The 11,366-nt window shown below is 41.1% G+C and overlaps 2 protein-coding genes across 2 annotated transcripts in view; one reads left to right on the top strand and one right to left on the bottom strand.

Moving 5' to 3' along the window:
* EOLA2 (endothelium and lymphocyte associated ASCH domain 2) overlaps window positions 1–8,117 on the top strand; it is an 8,956-nt gene extending 839 nt beyond the window's left edge. The window contains exons 2-3 of the mRNA XM_069063021.1: window positions 4,456–4,751; window positions 7,545–8,117. Of these exons, the coding sequence (XP_068919122.1) occupies window positions 4,475–4,751; window positions 7,545–7,789 (522 nt within the window). The 5' untranslated portion in view covers window positions 4,456–4,474 and the 3' untranslated portion in view covers window positions 7,790–8,117. The remainder of the gene's footprint in view (window positions 1–4,455; window positions 4,752–7,544) is intronic.
* Window positions 8,118–9,910: 1,793 nt separating this feature from the next.
* LOC138142136 (heat shock transcription factor, X-linked member 3-like) lies at window positions 9,911–11,366 on the bottom strand. The gene is given in 3 exon segments (XM_069063120.1): window positions 9,911–10,347; window positions 10,350–10,524; window positions 11,031–11,366. Coding segments are annotated over 3 exon segments (948 nt in total).

The following is an 11,366-nucleotide window of genomic DNA, read 5'->3' as shown; positions in this document are numbered from 1 at the left end:
CCCCCTCCCTTCCCTTACGCCCTCCTCCCCCTCCCTTCCCTTACGCCCTCCCCCCCTCCCTTCCCGAATCCTGGGCTGGGAAAATGCCTAACTGCCCAAGCCAGGCAGCCAGGGCTCCCCAGTTTAGAGCACGGCAGGGGTCACTAAGTCAGGGTTCATGGAAGTGGGTGGTTAGAAGCAAAGGGGGGTAGCCTCCCGCAGTTCTGTGGCCTTTAGCATGGCGGTTTCGAATCCCAGAGTTGCAGCTGTGACCTTGGGCAAGTCACTGCTCTCTCCAGGTCATAGTTTTCTCATCTGTAAAATGAGAGGGTTAGGCTAAGCAACTGGGGTGAGGGTGGGGGTGGGAGGGAGCGGGTTCCCTTCCAGCTCTAGATCTGTGATCCTGGGGACTTGCTATGGTGCTGTCAACATTCTCTGAATTTCAGTGTCCTGGGGCCAAGCCAGGATTGCCTGATCTAGCAATGTCTCACCCAATATACTTATCCAACTTAACCTCAAAGCTCTGGATACTGAACACGGACCAGCCAAAATGGAAATCCCTCCCCCCACCCCCTTCTGCTGAGATATGCCTTTTGTTTCTCTGGAATGCCCCCCCCCAGCTCCACCTCCTGAAATCCTAAATATCAGAGACTCCAGTTCAAATGCAGCTTCTTCTAAGATGAGTTTCCTGACCACCCTCCTGCACCCCCAAGCCATGTGCTCACTCCCCCCTTCGCCTAGCCTCTATGAAGGTAGGGATTAGGTCTCATTTATCCAGCAAAGAATAGGATCTGATTAGATTTGGATTGACTAGATGGAAAGGAGACTAGATGGAAAAAAGAAGCAACACATGTAAAATTATCTTTGTGCCAAACTCAGAGATGCTGATATTGATTACCTTCACAGAAGTGTTCTGAGGAAAATGCTTCTTAATCTTAAAAGCACCTGCGAAGTGAGAGTTTTCATTCTTCCCACAGTCCCTGATTTTCACCTCAAGCCCTCATTGCCTGTAGCATAGTATACTTTCCATACGTGGTCCTGGTTTTGGCAGATATCGCCAGCATTTGCTGAGTACTTTGTTAGATCGGAGCCATATAGGTGATGCCAAGGTGATTGAAAACTGGGTCCTGTCCTCCCATAGTTCACAGTCCCTGCCTCTGGGTACTGACAAGCCTGTTGATAATGTCATTCCCCAAATGTTCTTTCTTGACCCTTCTCCACTCCACTTTTACTCTCCCATTTCATTTATCTAAAGAAGGTACTGAGCCCCAGTCTAGGATTAAGATCCTAGGATTATCAAGTCCACGATCATCCCCCTTTCCTTCTACCATATACAGTATTTCATGTAGCAAGTGAATAGAAGGTAAGGATGGTCTCCAAGAATCAGGCTAAGACAAGACCAAAGCAAAATAACAAGATGCCTAGGTCAGGTAGAGCTAAAGATGGGCTTACCTATGTCAAGGAAACATCCCCAGAAATACAGGATAGAAAAGATCTGGTTTGAGGGGAGTTCATGTGAAAAAGACTTGGAGGATTTAGCTGACCACAAGTCTAGTATAAACCTATCAAGGTGCAGGACTCCATGAAGTAGCCCACACATTCTGCCAATATTATCCATCTTCTGCACTTAGTGTTTGGGCATTCAAAACTTGATAAGGAGACACAATGTTGACAATACCAAGAAAATAATAGATATTGGATAAATAGCAATGAATTGATATTATACCCTTTAGTCTCAATCATTTGTGCCAAACGTGGGTCTTTCCTATTTTGTTGTTCAGTTGTGTCCAACTCTTCATGACCCCATTTGGGATTTTCTTGGCAGAGATACAAGAGTGGCTTGCCATTTCCTTCCTAACTTATCTTGGCAAAGATACTGGAAAGGTTTGCCATATTCTTCTTCAGCTAGTTGTACGGGGGAGGAAACTGAGGCACACAGGGTGAAATGACTTGCCCAGGATCACACAGCTAGTAAGTGTCAGAGACTAGATTTTATCTCAGGAAGTCCTGCTGACTCCAGGCCTGGTGCTTTATTCACTGAACCACCTAGCTACCTATTTACTATCTTTTTAGTACCTAGAATAAAATGAAGGCCACTTATTTTAGCTCCAGTTGTACAGATGAGGATACTGAGGCCCAAGGAGGTTAAGTGACTTGCTGTTTTTACATCCTAATCTCCTTACAGATAGGAACTATTTCTGTGTAAAATCACTTTGCATCGTATTTACTAACCAACTTATAGGATAATAGAGATGAATGTATTACTTGACAGGAGGGTTAAGGCTTTTGGAAGATTTGTGGCTGCGAAAGAGACATGAAATTGAAGGTGAAATCTAGTTCTCTAAGGGGTCCCATTTTTCTTTACAATATCCTAGGTGCTGGCTTTTCAACCATCAAATTGTGGACCAAAAAATATCATTTATTTCTAATAATGCTGGCAGATATTTAACATGGTCCTTGACCCTGCAAGGAGAAGAGGGCAAGGACCATCGGGGTCAACAGAAGAAAGAAGCAAGACTCAAAATCAGAGTTGGGAAGGGCCCCTCAGAACATCTTGTCCATTGTGTATCTGAATGGAAATCCCTTCTACAAACGATTTCTCTGGCAAACAGTCATCCCATAATAGGGAGTACATCTCTTGTAGTAGTAGCCCATTACACTTTTTACATAGCGTCCTTTGCTGGGATGTTTTCCTTTTTAACAGAGATTCTTAAGCTGCATCCAGTGAATTTGCAATTAGTTTTTTTTAATACATTTTAAACTGTATTTCAGAATACTGATCACCTTTATAATCCCATGTATTTTGTTTTATGCCTTTAAAAGCCTTGTTTTAAGAAGGGGTTCCTAGGCCTCACCCAACTTCCAAAGGGGTCCATGACACAAAAACAGTTAAGACCCCCCAGATTAAGGCTGTTGTCGTTCTCAGTTCTGTCTTATGGAAAAGGGAAAGCGGAAATTGTTCACCTCTTCCCCAGACCAAAAATCCTCAGTTTCTTGAACAAGTTTCATTTGGATGGCGTGGTGTCAACTCATCTCCCTATACTAGCCACCCTCTGCATGCACTTCAATTTGTCAGTGACTTTCCTGAAATGTATCCCAAATTGAACCAAATATTTTAGATGCTATTTGACCGGGGCAGAAATCAATCGGACTATCCTCTCCCTGGCCCTTGATGCTCTACCTCTGTTCAGGAAACCTAAGAGTGGTTTCCTCAGCTTTTGGGGGCTGTCAAGTCACGCCTGACTCATTTTTAGCATACTATTCACTAAACCCCCCAGATATTTGAAGTACAATTGTTTACCCATGCTTCTTGTATCCTATTCTCGTGCAATAGATTCTGACTCTTCTGCTTCCATTGTCTAACTTTGGGGTCATTATCTGGAATTGCTAATGACTTGTATGTACCATTTGCTGCTGGAAACTGAGCCTCTAATTTGGTTCTCATACCAATGAGAACACCAGTTGGTTCTCTAAACTTAATATTTCTTGTAATGAGGACCTCTTTGGGGTGCATCATAACTTAAGGATGCCATCAGCTAGCCTTCCCCTGCCTCTCTTTGCTTGGAATTGCTTTATATAGTTGATTACGTAGCTGCAATATATATACCAAGTAATGGTAATTATATGATTTGTTTCCATTTTGCACTTAAAGTTTAATCAGATGAAGCAAAGTCACTTTCCTTAGACTACATGGAATCAGAATTACAGTTTAGTGTTTCTGGCCTGAAAGTTCTGTCAGGGAAAGAGAAGGGGGAAGGGCATAAGCATTTATATAGCACCTACCTTGTATCAGGGACTGTGCTGAACACTTACAGATATCTCCTTTACAAATATCTCACAAGCCTTCGAAAGAGGTGCTATTATTCCTGTTTTACAGTTGAGGAAACTGAGGCAATCAGAAGTTAAGTGACTTGCTCGGGGTCACACAGAAAGTAAGGGCAGATTTGAATTCAGGTCTTCCTGACTCTTAACCCAGCACTCTTATCTGCTGGGCTGCTGTTAGATGGGATGTATAAACTCACCTCACAATTACAGTCAGATCTCACTCATCATTGGGATTCCACTGCTTTAGAAACTGACCACGCTGGTTGAAGATTACTTCTATACTGCTGTAACTACAGGAAGAAAAAGGATAGGCCCTTCCTAAGTAAATTACAGTTATCCCTTCCACATGGGGGGGGCACAAGCACCCCCAGACCTGGAAAATCCACACAAAATTATTTTTTTTGTCTTTTTTTTGAAGGGGGAAGGCTTGAATGTAAGAAAGGTACATTCTTTAAAAATGCTCTATAATTCATCCTTTCTCCCTAATTGTATATTTCCCCCAGTTACTGTGGGTAAAGTGTTTCCACTTGTAATTGTTGCCAGAGAGTCAGGGGCACTGTCTAATGTGGCGTAGGGGAGGGAGGCGGGTGTGGATAGTACTTTGTGCTTTGATGGTTCATTTACTCTTTTTAAAAAAAAAACTTGAAATAGGGTGAAAGACTAATGATAAATGAATCAGAGGCTTGAGAAAGAGATGAAATTTGGCTGTCTTTCCTTCCGGCAACCTTATGCTGGGCTGGTCCTAAATGGAGTCAAAACCCTGGAGACTCGTTGGCGTCCTTTGCTGGCAAGCCAATGCAGCTGCACCATCGCTATTCACATTGCTCAAAAAGACTGGGAAGATGAATCTTGGAAGTATGTACTGGTGGAGAGGCTTGGAATGACGAGCACTCAAATTCAGGCATTATTGGATGAAGGGGAGAAATTTGGTCGAGGAGTTATTGCTGGTGAGTGATCTTTGGCCTTGAGTGTATTAGGGCCTTAATAAAAGCTGATCAAATTGAATTGAATAGAATAACTAAAAAGTTTGACATACACAGACTCTTCCTACCTTAAAAGACACACACACACACACACATATACACATGCATATATACACATACAAATTTACCCAGCAGTCATCTTAGAAACATCATTGAATTTGAAGTCTGAGGTCCTGGATTCATTTTCTAACTGTTCCCACTAACTCATTGCATGACTCTGGCCATACCATCTTGACTTCACTTTACTCCACTGTTAAATGAGAGAATTGGACTAAATAAAAGGCCCTGGAGAGCCCTTCCATTTCCAAACCTAAGATCCTATGCTCCTATGAAGAGATTACCTTTATGGTCCCTTTTGGCTCTAATAATTTAAGAATCTTTATAAGCATTTCAGTATTCCAGGATCTTTGAGGGTTGCGGGGTTGATGGTGGTGGTGGTTGTGGTAGTAGGCTGGTGGTTTTGTCTGTAGGTGTATATTTTTTTTAAATAAAATGTCTCCAATGTACTTCAGTGTAACCCATTCATAATGTTTATGTTACATTGAGTAGAGATCTCCTTGGAGATCATTGAATTATAGAGTGATAGAATGTTTGAGCTAAAAGAACTCTTAGAGACCATCTGGTCTAACCCCTTAATTTTACGTAAAGAGAAACTGAGGCCCAGAGAGGAGAAGGAACTTGCCCCATGTCACACAGGCAGTTGGTGGCAAAGTTAGGACTCAAACACGGTTTTCCTAACTTCCACTTCAGGATTATTTCTATTCCAGCCTAATAAAAATACAAATATTTCCTCTTCTGTCTTATTCCAGGCTGGGAGAAGACTAGCAACCTTAGTTATGAGTCACCAGATTTTTCTAAGACATGATGTTATAAATCTATATTCTGACTCATTGTGACCTGGGCCAAAATCATCTACCAGGATAAGACTTTAGGGGAGTTACTACTTTAAGCAGCACCAACCTTTCAGACAACAAATCAATGGTGGTCTTTTTAATCATCTGGGGGACAAGGACCATTGGTCTCATATCTACTTGTCCATCCAGATGTAGACATCCATATTCAATCTAATGTCAGCAGCATCATTTTTGAAGATGGACAATGGCGTTATTGCACAGTTACATATATGTGTATGTGTATGTGTTTGTGTGTTATGGGAAGCTATTTATACAGCCCTTTCCAAAGACTAGAGAAAGTGGATGTTATCCTGAACCCTCCCTAAAGAATCATAGCCCTACATGGCAAACATCTGATATAATACATAGTTATAATTCCAAGCTCAATAAGCATTGAAGTTATGAGAGTAATCACCCAGCATAGCTCTCCTAATCCCCCATATAGGGAGAAGTCTAGTCTCCCTGAAACGCTGAGGGGGCCATTGCAGATCTACCTATAAATATTGGTTACATGCAGGCCTCCCAGTACTTGTTTATGTTGTGGGCGGGGGGGAAGGAAAGGGGAAAGAAAGGCATTTATTAAGTACCTACTGTGTGCCAGGCACCGTGCTAAAGTGCTTTACAACTATATCATTTGACAAAATATACCATTTACATGGTATTTTGTCAATAGATGATAGACATCTTTGCTTTACATAGTTCCTATTCTTAACATAGTGTATATACATATACATACACCCCCCCCACCACTGATACCTTAGCATACTCAGGACATGGTCTTAAGTTTTCAAAGGTGCAAGGGCCTAACAAACTCAAAAGTTCTCAAGGACTGGGCCAGCAACAGAATGTCATGTGAGACCCAACCCAGCTAAGCACAGAGGAGCTTAGTGCTGGAAGGTGGAATACCAAGAGATGCCTCAATTTCAGCCTCAACAATTGACAAAGAAAATCTACTTGTGTGGTGGGGTTAGGATCTCCATTACCAGAGGGAATGACAGTAATTTTCATTGTTTAGTTGTTTTCAGTTGAGTCTGACTCTTTGTGACCCCTTTTATTGTGGAAGGGTGAAGGAGGTTTTCTTGGCTAAGATCCTGGAATGGTTTGTTTGCCATTTCCATCTCCAGCTCATTTTACAGATGAGGAAACTGAGGCAAACAGGGTGAAGTGACTTGCCCAGGGTCACACAGCTAGTAAGTGTCTGAGGCCAGATTTGAACTGATTGTCTGATTTACAGTTAGGAATGCAGGAAGCCAGACTTGCACTCAAGGAAGACTCATCTTCCTGACTCCATACCCAGCACTTTATCCACTTCACCACCTCAGGTCTTAAACTTAGGTCTTCCTGACTCCAGGCGCGCCCCCCCCCCCATCCACTGCAGTGCCACCTAGCTGCCTAATGACAAAAAAATAGCTGATGTTTATATGGGGTTTTAAGGTTTACAAAGTTCTTCACATACCTTATGTCTTTTAATCCCTACAATAACCTTGAGAGGATGGTGCCATTTCTACCCTCTTTTTTCCAGATGTTAAAACTGTGACTGAGAGACATTAAATGATTCACCAGAGGTCAGATAGGCCGTCTAAGGCAGAATTTGAACTTACTAGGTCAAAACTTCACAGAGCAGTCCCATCGATAATCTTTGACTTCTCATTTTTCTCATAAAACTCCAACAATGTAGAGAGGAGGCTGGCTATAGTCTGTAGCATCTTTCTTTGGGTAAATTAATACTCTTCCTGTTGCTCATTTCTCACATAGAGAGCTGTGTTCTTTTAATAATGGAACATTTCATATGTAGAAGGAACACATTCTTATTCAATCAAGGGGGAAAAAAACCCTTCATGTGTGCTTCTTTCCTTCCATCCAGGGCTTGTGGACATTGGGGAAACATTGCAGTGTCCTGGAAATCTGGCCCCGGAGAAGTTGGTGGACCTGGAGAACAAAGCTGTACTCACCGACTTGAAACAAAAGTACCTGACACGTCTTTCAAACCCAAGATGGCTATTAAAACCAATACTTGCTAAAGGCAGAAAGGATATATTTCAAGTTGAGATCCCCAAAGAACTGATCCCTTTGGAGCAGGGAAATCTTATCATGGCTTCCCAAGAATAAAATTGGCAGAGAACTGAGCCAAACATCTTTAATGGATATGGTTCCCACATGAGCCAAACTGTAAATTCCTTTTATTATATTAATTGCACTAGATGTCCTCTAAAGGAAAAAAAAAACATCATTTCTCAAAACCACATCAATGGGAATCGTGATTTTCAAGCTAAAGCATCCATGAGGTATATATCTTTTTACCTATTGACAATAATGTTTCAGATCATTAGGTCTAATGCAGACAATGACATCGGCCAATAAATGTCATCATGTTACTATCTTTATCCTTTTTCAATTCTGTACATTTCAAGACTTTAATAAAGTATTTTCAAAAGAAGTTTTGGTTCTGCTAGGCTTGGTTTTATGTGCTGTCCTATGTTAATTCTAATAAAAATGGTATTACATGTCTTACACAAGGCTATTGCTCAAATCAGGCTCTCAGTCCAAACAGATATTGACTGGGAAAGCCTTATTCAAGATCTGAATGATGCCAAGATTTAAACTGATTTTAGAAAAATGGTATTGATCCCTCTTTCTTTTGATATCATAGATGTTTCCTGATATTGCCTTCCTTCCCACTTCTCCCTCCCTTCACCCCATCCTGCCATGGAACCCTTCCTTGTCATAAAGAAAAGTAACTGACATAGCAACTGTCTGATAGGCAAAGGAGAGAGGCCTTCAACTAATCTATCTGTGTACCATCAACATGTTTTAAAATAACTTTTATTCTGTCAAAAAATCGCCCTCCCCTTCACCCCAGATATTCTTCAGTTGGCAAAAATTCCCATCCTCTGACTTTCCCTGTCTTACCAAACTTTAGGATACAGTGATCTATAATAGTGTACGCTCTCACTGTCCACATAGTCCTTAACTCCCTTATAATCTGGTTTCCACCCCCCACTTTATCAGTCCTAGTTTCCCTAAGGTTACCAATTACCAGAATTCTAGAATCCTTGACTAAGTGGCTTTAAAAATAAAAAAATTTTCTTGATGCTTTTTGTTTTTACATCGCAGTTATTATACCCTTCCTCTGAGTCCTTGTCCTAACACTACCACCCAGTGAGCCTTCCCTTGGGAAGAAAGAAAAACAATTAGAAAATCAATGTAGGACATGACTTGTCAGCATATGCAGAAATCTGCACCTGTAGTGGGCTTCCATCTCTCTAAGGAGAGAGGGACTATTAATGTTGCCTTTTAAAAGCCTTCATCCTTCTGGTTTCCTGATTGTCCTCCCAATTCTCATGTATTCTTTACTCTCTTGCCCCCTGAATGTAGACATCCCAGAACCTTCTGTCCTCAGCCTTCTTCTTTTTACACTCCCAGAGATTTTTCATTTGTTCCTGTGGCTTCAACTAGCACCTCTTTCACTAATCCTTCCTATGACCCCCCTAAACTTTACCATATCCCCCCCCCAACCAGGTATGGTGTCCCTTCCCTAGGACCCCACCACCTAGCACTTAATACCTCTCATTAAGTGGGTAATGTGAACAGCTAGGTGGCACAGTGAATGGAAGGCCGGAAGGTCTGAGTTTAAATCCTGCCTGTGTGACATACATACCTGTGTGACCCAGGGCAACCTCACTTTCCTCCCTGGTAAAGGGATAATAATAGCATCCATCTCCCAGAGTTATAGTGAGGACCAAATGAGATACTATATGAAAAACACGCTATAAACTATAAATGCTAGCTACCATTTATGCTTTGTATTAAGGTCATGTTCACATACTTGTGTTATCCCCCTTACTAAATGATCATTTTCATCTTCGGACCCCCTGCCGTGCCAAGTGTAAGGCGCTGTACATAGTAGGCTCAGTAGATATGTGCTGAATGAATGGACAAAATCCCTTTACATGTCAGATCCAAACAAAGGAGCCCTAAGACAAATCTTTTCCTAGATTCAGAGTTTTATTTTAGGAGTGAACACCTTTGCAAAGAACACTCCTACGTTCATCCTGACAGGCTGATAAAGTGTAAGGTGTTGAGGGGGAAAAACAGAGAGAAAACGCTGTCTAGATTTTTTAAATGGTTTAATTTGTATAGATTTTTATAAAGACAAAAATAGGATCATGGCATTCATTACAAAACTGTAATCGTTTTAGTCAGAAGAGCTCTGTGGACTCTGGGATGTTACTAATTGGCTGATGGCTTGCCAGTCAATTGGCAGTTGCAATCGTAGTAATTGCAAACAGAGCAAGGTTGGGCTGAGGAAAAAACCTGCTGCTCTCTGGGCTGTGATAGGGGGACAGTTGAAGCCGCAGCCACGAACATAGTAAACCATGGGTTAGATAAAGTAGTGATTTGAGCATTCAGAGATATAAAGTCAGGGTAGAGTGCAGGTGTCAGCAGCCCAACAATGGGAGGGTCAGTTGCCATAGGTGGTTCTTGGGGTATAAAAGTATTTAACCCAATGCTGTTTGGGACTTCCCTAGGGTGAACTTGGGGTAGATTTTGTCTGGAATGGCTAGCGGAATTCTCCAAAGACCGTGTTGAGGGAGCATGGTAATCATGGCTCCTCTTTTTCTTACTATGCTGAAATTTCTTCAGCATCTTTTTTTTCTCTCTTGGCTATTAATAGCCACCTGATACTCCCTAAAGGAAAGCTGTCTTTTTAGGGCCCGGGCTCTCTTTCTCTTTGGAAGAGGAAAGACAGAGCTTGATGGAGCACTATTCCCAATGCCCACTCTTCTTTTAATTCTTTGAATCAGGAATGGACAGTCTCTTTTAAAGTTGGGATTGCGATAGATCTACAAAGAAATCAAACACATTTTAGCCATTTGCAATTAGCTATAAGCCCCACAAAGATATTCTTTTGGGATTTCAGTTGCTACTCTTCAGTTTGCAGGTAAAAAAAAGCTATCATAATTATTTCATCTTATGCTATGAGACCAACCCAATTTGATTGAGTCGTGAAAAGCACTGTATATTTCAGCCGTTTCTATGTTAAAAACCTTCATATCATGAAAATGTTCCATTTATAATAAGTAAGTATCCTTTTGAAATAAACTAGGTTATTTGCGATTTTTAGTTAATTGAAAACATAAAGAGTTATACATTAAGTAATGAGATCTTGTCAGAGTCTTTACTGTCACCCTTTCCATCAAAAGTCTTACCTGCTCTGAGATATAACCCTTTCAGAGTATGGATTTCCTGTTTGTTTGCCATTAATTCCTTCACTTGTCATAATAGCAAAAGAAAACTAACTATAAATCAAAGAAATTACTTTAGCATAAGAACTAATTTAGTACTTTACCATTATTTTTTTTATCCCCTGATGAAAGCGAGTTGACGGCAAATTTATACGAATTTTAGAGAATCCATAAAAATTAAGCTGTCGAATGAAACTTTTCATGCTGGATATTTCAAAAATCCTTATTAGCCCTTTCCTATCCAAAATTTCTCTTTGGAAAAACTCTTCAATGACCACGAGGTCTCTATTATCATTCCAACTGACAGACTTAAAGTAGTCACTTTCTACTATTTTCCAAAGTTTCCTAGGAAAGGAGAGATAAAGAAGCTCACCAATTTCTGCCAGATCCAGGCACTGGGTACTAAGCTCCCTTACTGGGTAAGTGGGATCCCTATTCAT

This window comes from Petaurus breviceps, unplaced genomic scaffold (genome assembly GCF_028583685.1).
Source record: "Petaurus breviceps papuanus isolate PSGF00001 unplaced genomic scaffold, PetGlider_PUasm1.0 90535, whole genome shotgun sequence".
Lineage (NCBI taxonomy): Eukaryota > Metazoa > Chordata > Mammalia > Diprotodontia > Petauridae > Petaurus > Petaurus breviceps.
The sequence above is the reverse complement of the archived record's forward strand: the minus strand, read 5'-3'. Positions and strand labels throughout refer to the sequence as shown.